The sequence below is a fragment of the Somniosus microcephalus genome, chromosome 18 (assembly GCF_052327205.1).
Source record: "Somniosus microcephalus isolate GS21.2 chromosome 18, FLI_Smic_1.0, whole genome shotgun sequence".
Taxonomy (NCBI): Eukaryota; Metazoa; Chordata; class Chondrichthyes; order Squaliformes; family Somniosidae; genus Somniosus; species Somniosus microcephalus.
In genome coordinates this window covers 26,490,674-26,509,091 of record NC_141004.1, presented here as the reverse complement: position 1 = coordinate 26,509,091, position 18,418 = coordinate 26,490,674, and the positions used below count along the sequence as shown (strand labels likewise).

At 41.8% G+C, this 18,418-nt stretch overlaps 1 protein-coding gene across 1 annotated transcript in view; it reads right to left on the bottom strand.

Annotated features, from left to right (window-relative positions):
• Window positions 1-1,866: 1,866 nt before the first annotated feature.
• LOC147105152 (MAP kinase-activated protein kinase 2) overlaps window positions 1,867-18,418 on the bottom strand; it is a 267,298-nt gene continuing 250,746 nt past the window's right edge. The window contains exons 6-10 of the mRNA XM_086011249.1: window positions 17,178-17,253; window positions 12,345-12,469; window positions 10,081-10,166; window positions 9,262-9,342; window positions 1,867-8,207 (exon numbers count right to left, since the gene is read on the bottom strand). Coding sequence (XP_085867375.1) covers window positions 8,067-8,207; window positions 9,262-9,342; window positions 10,081-10,166; window positions 12,345-12,469; window positions 17,178-17,253 — 509 coding nt within the window. The 3' untranslated portion in view covers window positions 1,867-8,066. The remainder of the gene's footprint in view (window positions 8,208-9,261; window positions 9,343-10,080; window positions 10,167-12,344; window positions 12,470-17,177; window positions 17,254-18,418) is intronic.

Sequence of the window (18,418 nt, the reverse complement as noted above, 5' to 3'; positions counted from 1 at the left end):
ACTGATAGCCAAGTTCCGCACTCATGAGGACGGCCTCAACCGGGATCTTGGGTTCATGTCACGCTACATGTAACCCCACCTGACGTAGGGTCATCCAGACTCGAGTCGTCGTTGGCTTGTTCTCTCTACACAGATGCGGCCGGACCTGCTGTGATTTCCAGCAAAAAAAGTTTTTTTGTCTGTTTCTTGTTTTTCATACAGACCCCAGCATCTGCAACATTTGACCCCTTGTGACCCCAGCTCATTGTTCTTTGATGTAATGTTTTCCTGACTGACCTGTTTAGACACCATTCACACCTTTGATTGCTGTGATTATCTCTCTGCCAAGGTGTGATAAATGGCAGTTGGAAAGATTACCTGTAATCATCTGGCATTATTCTCTGACTATATAATCTGTGTCTTTATGCATCTCTCCACTTCACCTGATGAAGGAGCAGCGCTCCGAAAGCTTGTGATTTCAAATAAAACTGTTGGACTATAACCTGGTGTTGTGTGACTTCTTACATTTGTCCACCCCAGTCCAACACCGGCATCTCCACACCTTGATTAATCCGTGTCTTTCTAAATGAAGATCTATCCTGTCCCTCAGAATTTTTTCCAATCATTTTCCCACCACCCAGGTTAGGCTAACTGGCCTGTAATTACTCGCTCTATCCCTTTCTTCGGGCTAGGGTTGCCAACACTCCAGGATTGTCCTGGAATTAATGATTAATCTCCTGGGCACTGCTGTGTGCAACCCAAGGGGAAAGTTAAATAGGCATCAATATTTTTATTTTATTTTTTCATTTTCTTTGAACACTTGTTTATTAGTTATAACAAGTATTGGAGATTGGGTGGCGGGGGGGGGGCGGAGAAAGCTGTTTGACAGAGCGGGGCAATGGAAGCAAAAGGTCATGTGAGGAAACCAAACCTCCAGGAATATACCCAACCAGATTTGGCAACCCTAGATAGGGCCGGTTTGTGGCAGGCCAGAGGTGTCCCACAGCCGCAAGGGACCCAGAGCAAGCTGAGGTAAGTTTAGTCATTTTTTTTTTTTAATTTCAGGTTTTAAAACAGTATATTTGCTTGTTTTTTTCAATACTTTTCTTAGTGTTTAAGTCTTTTAAAAATATATTTAAAGCATTTTAATGGGGGGTTTTTTGTCCACAATTTTAATGTTGCAGTCTGGGCCTCGGGAACCAATGGAACTTCCTCGGCTTTGAGGGTCAGAAGTAGCACTGCAGAGATACCAGGCTGAGTAGGCCTGGAGAATGCCTCTACCAATTGAGCCCCGCCATCACAGTTCCCCTCCCCCCTCAACTCAAATCGCTTGTTGGCACGTAGCTGTCCTCCACAGCTACCAGGGCTCCCATCTGGTGAGCATTGCGTGCCACGCCCTTGCAGAGGCAGTGTTCCCATTTTGCGCCACTCCCTTGCAGAGGCAGTGTTCCCATTTTGCCACAAGTCATTCTGCACATACCCCTCAGTGGCAAAATGATTCAGTGAAAACATACCCGCCAGGCTTTCTACGGTTTAGAAGCACAGTGCCTCCTCTTGGTGCCTGATATTATGCGTTCTTTTAATCCCAGCCTCTAACATCGCTTGCAGAGGCAGGAAGTTGTGAGGTGGCTGGTTGATGCTATGACGTATCCCTTATTACTCAAAGGTCATAATTCAGGATACTTACGCAGCATTCGTAGAAGAAGACATAAGTATTACTGCATTGAGCAGCACTTAGGATCTTTGGCAGATGTGCAGGATTTTTCTACAAATAAACCCAGTATTCCCTCAAGTCAAAAAAGAACACTGTGTTGATATATTGTATATTGTGTTGATCGATTTTAACATTGCAACAGAAATAGAGACAGATGAGAACAAAAATTGCACCAGGTTTGAATAAATATAATTTTTAATTGCTGAAGGTGGTGTCTTTGAATACAATGGGGTACAGTCATTGAATGTAACACATAACATGCCAAGTCTGCCTAAAATAGTAAAAAAAACAAAGAAAACAAACACCCTGTGTGATTTGATAGATGTAGTGAAAAATACCTCCGACACATTTTATATAGAAAGAGTAAAACTAGACAATGTAATCAATACTGCAGAAATTGTTGTATGAAATGAGCAGAGGTCAATATACAGCATGCCAAAAACTGGACACCTGACTTGCCAGATTTCAAAAACAGCAGCTCAGAGCAATAAACACTGATCAGGGCCGCACACGGACCAACACTACAGCCCTGAATTTAAGCAAACCTGCCCAGCGGGAACAGGGAGGGATCGGGTCGGTTGGCCAGAATAAACCCCGCCCAATCAGATGAGGTGGAAATAGGGCTTTTCAACCCTAACCCAGCCCATCCATGCCAGGTGGGTTAGATTAAAATCGGTGCTCTTGATTTTGCAATGGAAAGGTTCTACACTTTTCTTACAGAAGTTCAAATTTGCCATAATCTTAGGTGCTACGTCCTTGTGACACCTGAATTTGTGCGACAATCTGAAGTTGTGGAGACAATAGAAAATATAAAACCCCACCCAAAGTGAATGAATTCAGTGTAAAATATGGCTGCAGGCCCCTATCGAAGACACACATGGTCCAGTTCCTAAAGGTCGAGCAGTTCCTAGATTCAGTGGATGTATGTCTTCCCAAGTGAAACCTCTATTTTTTTTTCAAACACTAATCTGTCTTTTTTTCATGTAACCTACATGGCATTTTCATGCTATATACAAGCTCCGTTTATAAAACTAAACTATTATATAGATCAGCACTTGTGGCTTTTGTGCGTGTATGTGAAAGAGGGAAAAAACGCAATGCATTGGCTCAGATAGTGATCACATTTGATGCTGATCTTATGCGACAGTCAATGATTGGGACAGTCATTTTCACTTAGCACGAATACCTGATAAGGGTATATTTCCACCTGTACATGAACAACTGCAAACAATGGAGGTGGCAAAACTGCATTTTTTCCCCCCCTAGACAGGATGGTTTTGTAAGACCAAGTTCTGGAATCAATAATGCAGCTCTAGCACAGGGAATGCATGAATACTGCACTAGCTCTGCCTGCGTTCCACTGGGCTGAGCTCACCGGAAAGTGGATATTTTAAAGGGGTGCTCCCCGAGCACTGCCAGTTCCCTGGGGCTCAGGGCTGAAATGTCAGGTGGCAGCAGCATAGAAACATAGAGCAGCCTTAAAAAACCTTGCCGTATAAAGATCTCTGAGAAATTGGCTGCTGGAGGTCAAGGGAATGGCGGGGCATAAATGCTAGGCGGGGCCTGTTACAAGGAGAGGATCACCCAGGAAAAATCATCTTATTAAACCTGGCGTGCTGCTCAGGTGCGTCAGTCAGGGGCGGGCCTCTCTTTTAAATACACCTTGTGGCCTTAATAAGGCTTGCACATAGTTGGTGCACAGGCATGCTAGACCTTCCCATTCTACAGTGTAGCACACTGGGTGCTTAGTTACAAAGGAGGCCTGATTACACTGTGCTAATAACTTCGGCCCTGGTGCTTGAAAGCCCACAGTGCTTCAGGTACCTGACATCACGTAATTGGCCCTTGCGGTTTTCAGCAGTAGAACAAAGCGTGGTCAAAAATAGTTTTGCCTTTTTAAAAAAAAAATGGAGTTAATTATTTTTCATCTCAATAATTCACTCAGATACTATTAGAAAAATATTGCTGCAATGTGGTGTTTTATGAAAAATTCACACCAATGCCTCTTCCGGATCTTGGCTCTCATTAAATGACTCTCAGCCTCTTTGAAGTGGGTCTAGCTTGTTCATTCTCAGTGCTTGGTGACCCAATGGTTTGCTCTCCACCTCGAAATACTAGAGTGCAGTAAGCTACCTATGATGAGCAAATAACAACTGAAAATCCCAAAGCATTTCCTATCTATTCCTGCTTCATTTTTGCACCGATACCACATTTATGTTTATACTTCAATTGCACGCCAACATTTTCTACACAACCTCTGTGGCCTCGACTATCCTCTCCTGGTGCACGGTGCATTGCCACCTAGCGCAAGGATAAGGAAGATTAGGGTTAAGATAGGGGAGTGAATCTTCTCTGAAGGTTTTTGGGGAGCTCAGAATTTGAGTGTGTTGATACCTCACAGATCTGTAGAAATTACTAACAATTTTTGTTGAGATTCTACTTGTAGAATGCAGTGCTTTGGAGGCCTGACCTTCAGAAGGATCAGAGCAGTATGCACACGAGATTGGATCTAAAGGAGTGCATTGCAAGATACTGCAATCTGGCCCAATTTCAATCAATGGGCTCTCTAATTTTTTTGCAAGCTGCCAAACAACAGAAAGTTTAAATGAATCGGCGTAAGAAATGAGCCAATCTTCTGTTACAATTAAAAGGATAAAACAGATTGCGTAACTGTAACAGAACACAACTAGGGAGAACAGCTGACTTTAGTGGAGCAAACCTTAGAATTTTCTTCCGCATCCTTTGCTGCTAGCTCAAACCAGGTTCATGCAGCCCCTCCATCTGACTGGCTCTGCCATAGCTGTGACGGTCCCCCCACCCCCCCGGCTTGCCATCCACACAAGAAATGGGGTTGAAAATTATCAACAGGTCCAAGGACACATTCACGCAGGAAACAGTGAACACATGCATATAGTTGCGTACGTCTCAAAGAATTCCTCAACGCTAATCCATTCCCACAAAGATTTGAATCTCTCCTTCTGACTGCTAACCATCCAGGCTTGCACAGGATGAGTTTCTGATATGTCAACACGTTTTGTGGTGAGCAGATTATTCAGTTAACAAGTATTGGCTCTATTCAAGATGGAATAGTTAGTCTTATGATGGTCAGTGCAGACCAACAGAGCAACTACTTGCCAAGCCAGACAAGTAGGTGCTTTACTGGCTCAATTTCCATTTCCATCAATCTACAACTCTCTCTTACTCCTTTTATTCCTCTCCATATCCTAGTCCCCTAGAAAATACTTCACAAGTATGGAGTTCCAGTTCTTGGGTTCAATCATTGCCTATTTATGGTTGATTTTGTTTCTTCATTACAAAAACAGTGTGAACCGCCCTCCAATACATTTTTGTATCTTTGCAAAGTCCACACCGGGGCATGGAAACTAACAGTAACTCCAGGCTAGGTATAACATTTTTAGTCTAAATCGCGTGAGGCACTGCAATACCAGGCGCTAAGCTCCAATCTTCACTGTGTAAAAAATGCTGTACTATCTTGGGTCATTTTTAACCACATAGAGATGGTTATTGCCTTTAGACGCATAAACATTCTCGATGGGCTATAAATGTTTATACTTAGGTAGCCTGACTGATTTTTTTTTTTAAAAAGCTAAAATTAACATCCATGTCCTGGAGAATATTGTTTGCATATTTCTACATTGGTTCAAAAAACAGATGAATTTTGCTTAAAAATAAATGAAACTGTAGACAAGGTGAGGCCACGTATGGATGGGTGCTTATCAGGTTATCCTGTGCTGAATGCAAAACTATCTACTGGAGCTTTACTTTTAGGACTGGTTGACACAGGCTAAACTACTTGGAGTGAAGTGCAAGGGGCACACAGTGCTTCCCTGAAGAAGCTAAACATGGGCTTTAAGAAGCTGCAGACCCTGTGTTATATTTTTTTTAAAGTAAGCAAGTTTTTGAAAGTATATTTTTATAGTCGCTGCTTACCACTTTCCTCTCTGTGTACGGCATGGCACTGGGACTGGTGCAGTGAATCTTGAGGCTGTAAACCTCATGGTCCAGGTTCCCTTCACCTCTCAGTAACTGGAGAATGCTAGCTAAGAAGTGGATTTAATTGCATCTACTTAAAAAAAAAAATTACTTTTTTTGAAATGTTTTTCTTGTAAGTGGAAATATTTACAACAGTTTTTTGTTAACATAACTTGACATTTTTTTTTTTTTTAAAGGATCCCTTCCTTTGGGGCCTAGTGGTTGCTCCCATTGAGCAGCTTTTGAGAAGGCTCAAGTGAGAGTGGTCAAAAATTAACTATACGCCACTGGATTTGAAGGTACCACATGACTCGTTAACACAGTGGCATGATTGGATGAATGTGGGCTGTGGTGCCACAGTGCTTTGCATTGACTTGTGTCATTGTGCTTTGATGATGCCATAACATCCAAACTAGAGTTTCCGGAGTCCTTCATTTTGGCCAAACTCGGCATCCAAAGTTGGATGAGTCAAATGGACTCCTTTAAAGAGCATCTTAAAAAAAAAAATCTGTAATATTCGTACTGTACCATTTTTATCAAAGTTGGTCAGTGTTTCCAAAGTATTGTGGTAGAAATTATGTCATACTTGCCCAGCTCGAATATGGGGCAGTTCAAAATACAGACACATTAATCCTCTGTTTGAACAATTCGTCAGAGCAGCATTTCAAACCGTCATCCTACCCCATAAAAGAGCACAAGAATAAAGGCTTGTCACAATATGGACCTAAGATGACAGAGACAAAACTGCAGAAAACTCAACTCTGGACTCTGCCCATACAGAGTCTCTCGTAAATGGCACAAAGACTGAAAAGCTACTCGACTCTCTACCTCTCAAATACAGATTGCTATAGAACAAATGCCAACAAATCTGTACAACTGACTGCTAACCTTTTAACTGGCATTCCGCCACAAGGGCTAACTCTGCTAAAACTATCAATGGCTTAAAAGAAAATAACATTCATAAGAAATATGGGCAGATGGCCAAACACCTTTGGGTTACATTCTATGAACCATCTCAGTAAGAATCTAGCTTTTTTATTGTGCATTCTCCTTCTTTAAAAGCATCGGTGCTTGTTGCTGTCTCTGAATGGACACTTTAACTCGGTATCTGCTGCAGGGCAAGTGGTTATTTCAACTTCTAGATGCAAGAGATTTTAGTCAAATATATAATTTCACAGTGACACATATGGGTAAATTCACCAGTCCAATACTGACAATGGGGACCCACACTCAAGGTTTCTGCCCCCATCTCTGACCTATGCCCTCTTCGAGTGTGGCATCAATAAGATTTACCCCAGAGGGAGCAGAGGGGCCATCTCACTGGCGACTTCTCAACACCATGACAGGAAAAGCCAGAGGCTTGGCCTTGTAAAGGTTAGCTCTCCAGTTTTATTTTAATGCTTGCCGGTGGAAAATGCTGATAATTCTTACTCCTTTTTAAAAAAAAGTGTTGCATTTTGTAATTACTTATTGTGCAGACATTTACATGATGTGATGAGAATTAGATGGTTGATGGGAGACGAGAGGAATAGAAAGCTGCCTACCAGGCATTAATGGGAGTCATGGCAACAGTTCTAATTGTGACCATGTCCCAATTAATCCGAAGGATCATTTCTGTAAAGCAAAGGATGTAATTTAACCATTCAGAGAGTGAGTACCAGTGCAATGGAATTACACAAAGCTTATAATTGTACCAATTCAGTGAGGACATGGTCAAACCATTGAGACCTCCAAAGCTCTGCACATCTAGAAACATCTGAAGTTTTCTTTATTATAAAATTCATACTGCAAGCCTGCATTTGAAATGGGAATACTGTAAAACCTGTTCCGTTCATGGGGAATTTCACAGATTTTGTGGATTTGTTTAAACATCCATAAAAAATTAATGCAAGCCTTTAATAATACAGCTTTTAGCGTTAAAAAAGTTCAAATATAATGCATACCTCGGTCTTTTAAAACCACAAAATTTTAATCCCATGAAACTAAGATGGTTTTAAAGTAATCGAATAAAGCTTCAAATAAGACAAAATTGCAAAAAGGCATGAATGAAATTTCTCCGAAATAAGCTTTACACAGAACAACAAAATCAGATAGGAATATTCAGTTTAAACACCGAGTCAGCCTTTCACCGAATTCACCAGCTGACCGTTTCACCCCACTCTGTCCCTTCACATCGGTTTAAAAAGCCAGCCACACATCGGGCTAGTAGTATCATAACAGAGTGTTCACCTCAGCATTAGAGGCAGAAGTAAAATAAATCTTTAAAAAAAAATCCAAAAAGCCAATTGATTAAAAATTTCTGAACTTCATGCGACATTTAAAAAGAATTTTCTAAAAAATAGTGAGGCACACTTCGTGGTGCACTTTCCCATGTTGTTTTTCAGTGGCTGGCTGGAGTTGGGGCAGTTAAGGCCTTCTTTCTCCTTTTTATCAGCAAGGGGTTGCAAGACTCTTCTATCTTTTTGATTTTAATTTGTTCATAATCAACCCTCATGGTTGCCAAGGCACTGGTCATTTCCTCCTGTTGTGAGAGAAAGCCGTATTAGAATTAAGAACCAGCACAATAGAAACAAGAGACAGCGCTGTTTTTCTTCCCATCTTGTTCCGGGGGTCCCTGCACCACGATTGTCCCAGTTGAAAGGATCTGGCCAGTGACTTGCTCCTAAGCCTCTGTCTAGAACATTCTCGAACTGGCCCCTAAGAGATGCACTGGAGCAGCCTGCAGTAAACTGTCCTGCCGCCTTTCCTTTCATTCCCTTCCCGAGTGGGAGTGCCTGGTCTCGACTCTGATATCAGCACAGCTCAGATTCGTGACTCACCGTGCACAGGATTGCGGGCACACACTTGTAGGGCAGCAACTTGGGGCTCCAATGTGACCTGTCACCCGAACTGAGCATTTGGATAAATTCACCAATCCCACACTCGCTCTCTGCGGGTAGTCACGCGCGAAGGGATTGCAGGTTGTGCAAAATCAGTGAATTTATTCTAGACTTTGTCAAATTTTTAAACAGTTTGTTAGGGTGGAGAATGGCATATAGTGAGAGGGAATTTGATACTGGCAAGGTTTTTAATAACTCAGGGGTGTACGATTCAAACTTTGGTAGGACACGTTACAATAGTGTCACTGTAGCATCCATTAGCTCATCTTATAACACGTTTCAAAACAGAAATATACATCCATCTCATGTAATTGAAAAGGGGAAGGCCATGCGAGTTAGACTTCTTGATTTGCTGATGTGTAATCAGATTCACAGAAAGGGAGAATGTTCAAAGTAAACTAGTCGCGACTGCCGTGAACTGCAATAAAAAAAACACCCAAAGCAAGTGTTTTACCACTGGCACACATCACTGAAAGGAATCAGCGCAGATGAACCCTTTTGAGCTTGAGAAATGGTAGTGTAAGGAATTTAACGATAGATTTATCCTGCATATGGGGCAGATGGAGTGAGACACATGCATATAAAATAGTTCCATTATCCAATAGATGTTACGCCATACTTCCACAGACTTGGCCTGAAATATACCCAGTTTTTCTGATGGTTGTGTTACAGAAGTAGACTAAAATCCACTTTTACCTTTACATCTTCCCATAAATCTTTCTCTTCTTTCAGGACCCTGCTGGTATGAAGAGGAGTCTGCGGTACCTGCATTGACTGCTGAAGAATAGAAAATAGAACAAAGTCAAGCCATATTCCAAATACTGAATCAAGAAACAATATAGACCTGACCTGAAACTGCAGGCTTACAGAAGTGTTTTTTAAAAGTGTTTAATTTGGTTGCTTCCAGGTTCAAACTAAACTGTTTAGGTCTCCTTTAACTTAATGTGAGGCAAGGCACAGTATCTGAAAATTAAAATGGGATCTTCCCTTGCATTAGAAGTAAAGAACAGTGCTCATCTGGAAGATTTTACTGTGATCCTTATCATTGTGATTTAAAAGGGAATGACTATTAAAGGAGTTATTGGGGGTTTGAGAAAATACTTAGGCAACAAACTACAGAATAAAGAGCTCGCTTCCCCCTTATGTCTCTGAAGCATGTTGGAACATTTTTCTGCATTAAAGGTATATGCAAGTTCCTGTTAATGCACTTATCTGAAATTCATCTCATGCAATTAAAAAAAGACTTTAATCCTATTAACTAGTTAACGTCGCTGCTAAAATAGCAGAAAGGAATTTTAGACAACCCCATTAAGCATTTGGCCGCTAGCTTGCCGTGGCTACAGTATAATCTTTTGAAATGATCGGAAGAGGTGGAGAGGAGAAATTTGATGGAAAAAGGGGGGAAAAAAAGAACAAAAGCACTTGAACAATTCTATAAGGGAAAAGGAAGTAATTAATTCGCTAGGAATGGCTTCTCTTAAACCCGCAAGCCCCATTCCGCCAGTAATTACGTACATTAATCCAGGGATGGTTCATAAATTCCATGATGGTCATGCGTTGTGTTGGTTCAGTCTTCAGGAGATGTCTGATCAGCTGTTTGGCTGAAAAATTCAACATGAACAGATGCAATGGGTCTTATTACAATTGTGTTAATGTAACTTCAGAAACCAAGTTTACAGACAGGATATCTTCAGAGTATGTAAACCAAGCCTTCCATGAAGTGCAATTCATTAAACTGTCAGGAGTAGAATAGCAAGAAAAAGAAACCAGTATCAGCTCCATTTTGCTTTATTCTATGTAATACACAATGTGACTGAACATGCCGTTGTATGAGGTGACATAAACACAACTGGAGTCACAATCAAAAGTGAAATCAAATCCACTGGTATGCAAATCTCAACCGAAGTAAATCTTCAAGTTCCAGTGAATTTTTGTCTGGGCAAACCAAATTTGCAGAAATAGTGCAGAGGAAGAGTTCATGGAATGCATTCAAGATAGTTTTCTAGATCAGTATGTCAAGGAAATATGAGGGAATTAGCTTTTTTAGATCTAGTACTGTGCAATGAGACAGGGTTAATTAAATAACCTTGCAGTAAAGGAAATGGCAGAGAAATTAAACAAATGCTTTGTGTCTGTCTTCACGGAAGAAGACGCAAAAAACCTCCCGGAAATAGTGGAGAACCAAGGGGGAGTGAGAATGAGGAACTGAAAGAAAGTAGTATTAGTAAAAATAAGTACTGGAGAAATTAATGGGATTGAAAGCCGATAAATCCCCTGGACCCGAAGGCCTACATCCTAGGGTTTTAAAAGAGGTGGCTATAGAGCTCAAACACATTTCAGTGCTGTGCTGTGCGAGGGTGTTCCCGTCTTTAGAGCTTTTAAGTTTAGTGAGCTTTTATTGATCCCATTTCAGTTGAGAATCCACTTGTGCCACGCTCCCTCTTTTAGTCTCCACGTTGGGAGCAAGGCTCTGCAGCGGTGCTGGTCTCCCCCATACTGAAAGAGCCAGAATGCAAACTAAACTGCTGAAATTGGGAGATAATATTTAGATTCATCGCATCTTACAGCACAGAATGAGGCCATTTGGCCCAGTGTGCTTGTGCTGGCTCTTTGAAAGAGCTGTCCAATTAGTCTCACTCCCCTGCTCTGTCTCTATAGCCATGCAGATAGTTAGTGATTTGTTAGAGCAAGCATTCTATTTTGGTTGCAAGAAAGGTTGATTTTATGACAAATAAATCAGGAATTAACAGTGCTAAATGTTTTCTAGTCTATTTACTTATCTTGCAGTTATATGGAAAGCATTAGATTGGGGACCTCTGCCATGACAATGACACCCATTAAGTATGCTTTACTAAAAATGAAGCATTTACACAATGTCCTGCCATTAAAATCTGACTATGGCTTCAGCAGATACCACCATTTATCAATGCAAGTTAATGTATTATCGCTGCCATGAGCCAGGCTTGTGTCTTATTCGCAATGTGTGTAGATGCTAACATTCTTCACAGGACGATTCATGTGAGTAGATTGTCTAAATACTAGTCACTGCACTCCAAAAGAAATTCATTGTGTGAAGCTCTTCGAGATGATTCAAGGATATGATAGAGCTTTTTATAATATGCAAGTACTTCTTTCTTAGATAGTCTTATTATGCACAATAGGTGCTGAAGCAAGAGGGTACCTGACGAGGGGTCACAGTCTCAGGATATGGGGTAAGACATTTAGGACTGAGATGAGGAGAAATTTCTTCACTCAGAGGGTGGTGAACCTGTGAATTCTCTACCACAGAAGGCTGTGGAGGCCAAGTCACTGAATATATTTTAGAAGTAGATAGATTTCTAGACGCAAAAGGAGTCAAGGGGTAGGGGAGAGAGGTGGAATATGGTATTGAGATAGAGGATCAGCCATGATCATATTGAATGGCGGAGCAGGCTCGAAGGGCCGAATGGCCGGCTCCTGCTCCTATTTTTCTATGTTTCTGACTATATCACAAGCTATAAATATATGAAAGTACAGAGGTAATTTTAAACTACTGTACTTCTTAAGACAAGCAGATTTTGGATTTTGATTCTCCTTTAAGTGGGCAATTAGGGGTAATGCTCTCCACTCATTTATTTTTGGTACATTTTTAACACTACCATTTTTAAAATACAATTTTTGTACAATTTAGCATGATTTGATTACTGCAAAGTTAAAGGTGAGGGAATGTTACACACGTATTTATTTGGTGAAATATAAATAGGCAGGTATTTCAAGTAAGTTTAATAAAGCTAGATTACCCTCCTCCGATACTTCTGACCATTCCGGATTGGGGAATTCATACTGTCCCATTCGGATTCGTTTCTTCATTCCAGGCGAGATGGCCAGTCCATGGTTGGAGTAGAATGGGGGATATCCACACAACCTATGGATTTATAAAAAAGGATTTTTTTTTTATTTTTTTTTTACAGATACAGCACTTGACCAACCTACAGTTAACAGATTAAAATACAGCAGAACTGAAGATTATCTTTGGCCAATAAGTAAAACATCCAAAACTGCGTAATCAGTAGCTGCTCAGATCATCACATTGGATATAACTGTTTTTCGGTTCAAGAAGTACATTTCCCCCGATTTAAAAAGTAAAATCGGCATTTTTCAGTGAAGGAGAGGATTGCTGCAGGATCTGCAGAATGCTTGACTGGTCTGGTGTCGGGCATGAGCATCAGTTATATCTGATCTCAAATTGCTCCTATGCTCTTACACTAGGTTTATTTGTGTCAAATCTATGCAGTTAATCGTGTAAAATTATAGCATAGAGTTGGTCAAGTTTCAGTGAGCACTCCAGAGACTTGAGCACAGAATCCAGGCCGACACTTCAGCGCAGTCACGAGGGAGTGCTGCACTGTCGAAAGTACCACCTTCTCAGAGAAGACGTTAAACCACCTCTCGGGTGGACGCAAAAGCTATCACGGCACTATTTCGAAGAAGAGCTGGGGAGTTGGGTGACCTGGCCAAAATTTCTCTCTCAATTAACATCACTAAAACAGATTATCTGGTCATTATCACATTGCTGTGCACTTTTTTGACAGCTGCATTTCCTACATTACAACAGTGACCACACTTTAATTCACCATTCACCACTCGATTCCCACTCGGACCTCACCGTCCTCGGCCTCTTGCATTGTTCCACGGAAGCACAACATAAACTCGAGGAACAGCACCTCATCTTCCGATTACGCACTTTGCAGCCTTCCGGACTCAATATCGAGTTCAACAATTTCAGATCATAACCTCGGCCCCTATCACATTTTTACTTATATATTTTTTTTCTCCCCACCCCTTTGTTTCGGGTTTTCCCTTCCCCCTTCCTCTTTTTTTTTTACATGGCAGCTGTCTCTCATTCTGCCAGTACATTTCACACCTAATCTGAGCCGCCTTTTGTCTCTTTACTAGTCCTATCACCATCTCGTCTCGTTTTGAACACCTCTTAATGTCTATTCACTTCTTTTGTTCCCTCCCCAGCCCTCCTTTCGATCTATTTCATTTCCTTTCCAGTTTTGAAAAAGGGTTTCGACCTGAAACGTCGACTCTAATTTCTCTCCACGGATGTTGCCTGGCCTGCTGAGTTTTTCCAGCATTTTCTGTTGTTATTTCAAAAGTACTTCGTTGGCTGTAAAGCCCTGTGGGATGTCCTGAGGTTGTGAAAGGCATTATATAAATGCAAGACCTTCTTTCAGTATTCCCAATAATTGCACCATAGAAGGCGAGTAGGACACGATCCAGGTCGAGTGCATGTACTACTTCTTTTCACAGGCTTCATCGAAACTGCAACATTGTATTATTACAGTTTCAAACATCAAAGAAATCATGTTGATAATTTGCTACAGATGATGGAAAATGACAAGCATTGCCACTGCACCGAAACACCAAACCATCGGAACAGCTTTCTGTTTCGACCAATGCAAAAAACTAACGGATTGCATTTCAGTCAACCGATAAGCTTCCAGTTTGCGAATCTCGCCAGCGTTGCTGCGTGAAATAATAAACTACCTGGCAGCATTATGCCGAGGTACAGTAGAAGCATGCAACTCAAGCGTGCCACAGGTAGATGAACCTGCAAAATCCAGTTTCTATGGTATAGCGTTGTGGTTGCCATCTTTATTCAATGCATCTTATCTGTCAAGTTTTGATACAGCTGTGAACTTATCAGCCTGAAGTGCAAAATCAAAACCTCAAACTAGTCAGTCAGAGTGAGAGAAAAAAACAATGGTTTTCGCTGGCACACTGCATCAGATGGAACATCAACAGATACCGATAATAATAAAAATGTAACTTCTTGATGCAAATTCCGTCGTGTTGCGAATTACAATTATAAGCATTACATGGCCATACTAATTTTTGGTGATCTTTTAATGGCACAGATCTTGTCTCTTCAGTTAAAATGCCAACTGAATGGCATAACTTAGCGTTAGCAGCTTTTTGCTTTTATGTGGCAATACTGTTGAGTAGGAGAACTAAAACACAGGTCAGCACACTCCAGGACAAATACATCAATCATTTCAAAGGGAAAGTCATGACATCAAGTCAACTTAGTTTAGCAATACAGGAAAGGCTTTTGCGGAAACAACTTCACCAGTGTTTGAACTCTCAGAAGATAAAGTTACTTAGCGGGATAATGCGTAAAACCGTAAAAACAATTTTCCTGTGTGTAGCAGGGATCTGTAGTTTTAGTATATTTCTTCAGGTTTTCCCTCTCCACCAGAAGCTACTCAACTTTTTTTTTATTATTCGTTCCTGGGATGTGGGCGTCGCTGGCAAGGCCAGCATTTATTGCCCATCCCTAGTTGCCCTTGAGAAGGTGGTGGTGAGCCGCCTTCTTGAACCGCTGCAGGCCGTGTGGTGAAAGTACTCCCACAGTGCTGTTAGGGAGGGAGTTCCAGGATTTTGACCAAGCGACAATGAAGGATCGGCGATATATTTCCAAGTCAGGATGGTGTGTGACTTGGAGGGGAACTTGGAGGTGGTGGTGTTCCCATGCGCCTGCTGCCCTTGTTCTTCTAGGTGGGAGAGGTTGCGTGTTTGGAAGGTGCTGCTGAAGAAGCCGTGGCGAGTTGCTGCAGTGCAACTTGTAGATGGTACACACTGCAGCCACGGTACGCCGGTGGTGGAGGGAGTGAATGTTTAAGGTGGTGGATGGGACGCAAATCAAGCGGGCTGCTTTGTCCTGGATGGTGTCGAGCTTCTTGAGCGTTGTTGGAGCTGCACTCATCCAGGTAAGTGGAGAGTATTCCATCACACTCTTTACTTGTACATTGTAGATGGTGGAAAGGCTTTGGGGAGTCAGGAGGTGAGATACTCACCGCAGAATAACTAGCCTCTGACCTGCTCTTGTTGCCACAGCATTTATGTGGCTGGTCCAGTTAAGTTTCTGGTCAATGGTGACCCCCAGGATGTTGATGGTTGGGGGATTCGGCGATGGTAATGCCGTTGAATGTCAAGGGGTGGTGGTTAGACTCTCGCTTGTTGGAGATAGTCATTGGCTGGCACTTGTGTGGCGCGAATGGTACCTGCCACATATCAGCCCAAGCCTGAAGGTCATCCAGGTCTTGTTGCATGCGGGCATGGGCTGCTTCATTATCTGAGGAGTTGTGAATGACGCTGAACACAGTGCAGAATACTCTCCACAAGAAGCTACTCAACTGACCTCAGTAAGCAGCTCCACTGAAAATAGCATTAGCAAAAAAAAAACTTGCATTGCTATAGCGCCTTTCATGACCACTGGATGACCCAAAGCGTTTTACAACCAATGAAGTACTTTTTGAAGTGTAGTCACAATTGTAATGTAGGAAACGTGGCAACCAATTTGCACACAGCAAGCTCCCACAAACAGCAATGTGCTGATGACCAGATAATTTGTTTTAGTGATGTTGATTGAGGAATAAATATTGGCAGGACACCGGGGATAACTCCACTGCTCTTCTTCGAAATGGTGCCGTGGGATCTTTTACATCTACCTGAGAGCGCAGGTGGGGCCTCAGTTTAACGTCTCATCTGAAAGATGGCACCTCCAACAGTGCAGCACTCCCTCAGTACTGCACTGGACTGTCAGCCTAGATTTTTGTGCTCAAGTCTCTGGAGTGGGACTTGAACCCACAACTTTCTGACTCAGAGGCGAGAGTGCTACCAACGGAGCCACAGCCGACATGTGTAGCAGCATTCTTTCCTGCGCTGGATGCTGATCGGGAACCATCTGGTCCGACCGAGTAATGAACCTTCCCAACTTGGGCACTTCCACAGATTCGCAAAGAAGGAAAACTGCATCAAACATATGAATTTCAAAATGGAGCCACTTGTTGATGTTGAATCGGCGTCAGTTGAGCAGCTCCCTACTGAACAGGAAGCCTCAAAGTGATGGTGGAAAGACAATCATAAAACTACAAACCTACCTTAAGAGGAAGGTGGTAATATTGGTAACTAATAGCAGATCCCCCATGATGTTGCTCACAGTGAGCTCAGAGTTGGAAGGGTGGGGGGAGGGGGGGGTGCAAATCTCAACTGAAACACTGGAGAAAATAACCCGACTGTGAAAAAGTATTATTTGATTGATTCTGGTAAAACAAAAGCAGTTTTCTTACCCACTGGAGACAGAAATAAATATATCAACTTGGTCCCTCACATGCCAAATAAATAATAAATTTTGCCAACTTTTGCGATGGGAATCCCTTCTTGTGCAGGCTACTTGCAGACGGATAGCTTGCCCAGCGAGCTGGGCCTATAGCACACTTGGTTAGGGAGGGCAAAATCTGTTGCACCAACAAGGGCATTTCTGGTGGTAGCAGAGAAGTGAACTCAGTGTTCACAATGGCTGTTCCTTTGATGTGAAGATCTGAAAGCCCTGATGCAGGAGGTGATTTTAATTACCCCCGATAAAATAGTGGGCAAAGGAATTTGATAAGAATGCACTCAGCATTCATTTGATAATATCGCATGGCGCAACTTCCAGTCATAGACTACTTAGAGGAATTATTTTATACTGGAAATGTTCTCGTTGCCTGCATTCTTCTTCAGTTACACCTTCACAATTTTTGTCATCTAATGCATATATGGAGTCTGTACTACTTAAAACTTACAGAATATACATTATTACACCCAAGGACCACATGTCACATGATTTGTCATACTTTTCAGGCCCAAGAACTTCAGGAGCTGTAATATAAAGAGAAAACACAACAGTTAGTTTTATCGGCCCATCACTGTTGGATTCGTGACTGTGAAAGATCACGTGTTATAATACGTAGAAGTTACGACATGGAAACCGGCCATTCAGCCCAACCAGTCCATGCTGGCATTTACTCTCCACACGAGCAAATCATTCTAATCAACTTTACCCACCCAGTTCCCAAAGCCCTTCAACCCCTTTTCCTTGATCCACCTATCCAATCTAATCTTGAATGTTGGCAGAGTTATAATGCCCAGCTTATTACAGGTTTGAAGCCCACGTGTTGTAAACATCAATGTTCACTCATTACTGTAATATGAAAGGACAAAACAGGGGTTTCATACATAACACACCGAGGAAAAAAAAACTGATTAGTGCAAGGAGATGATTACCTAACAGCAAGCCAAAGTTTAAGGAAACCAAATTTCCTAGAAATTCCCTACCGACTGCAGACTAGATGCAGCATCATGGGGAGAAACAATGAAAGGTAGATCAGCCCCTCCTACAGATTAAACAGACTGCATTGGTCCTGAATATGTGGCCTAGGATCAACAATAAAGAGACTAAGACTTCTGACTGAATACTTGCCTGTTGGATCCCTCAGTAAAGAAACAGATGACAGTGGGGTGGATGGGTGACCAGTTGGTCAAATGAGTCACCTGCCTAGCCTGTGTAAAGTACAAATTCTTTTAATTCATACAGCACACCATTCTCGAGAAATACACCCATAACTGACCCACCCTCATTTTTTATGAAGCCAAAAAAGACACAGATTGAAATAACTATCAAATTCCCCTCTCCCCTTTCTCACTGCACGAGCTCTTTTCCACTCAGAGTCTTGTATTTGTCGTCATTGCTTAACAAGTTCATTTCCATAAATATATCCTGTGACACCAAACCAGTCAAGAGAAACTACCACAGTATCACTTTCCCAACTGCATTCTTGACTCACTGAAGTTACTCTCATTGACGAGTAGAGCAAATTATCTTGAACCCTTGGATCAAACATTACTGGGGAAATAGGCCATGAGAGGGTGAAGAAAAAATAAATTGTACTGTTAAAAAAAAGAGACTGCAGAAATTATACTGAATGAATCATGGAGACACAAAGGAATTGTAACTATTATCTTGAACCCTTGGATCAAACATTAC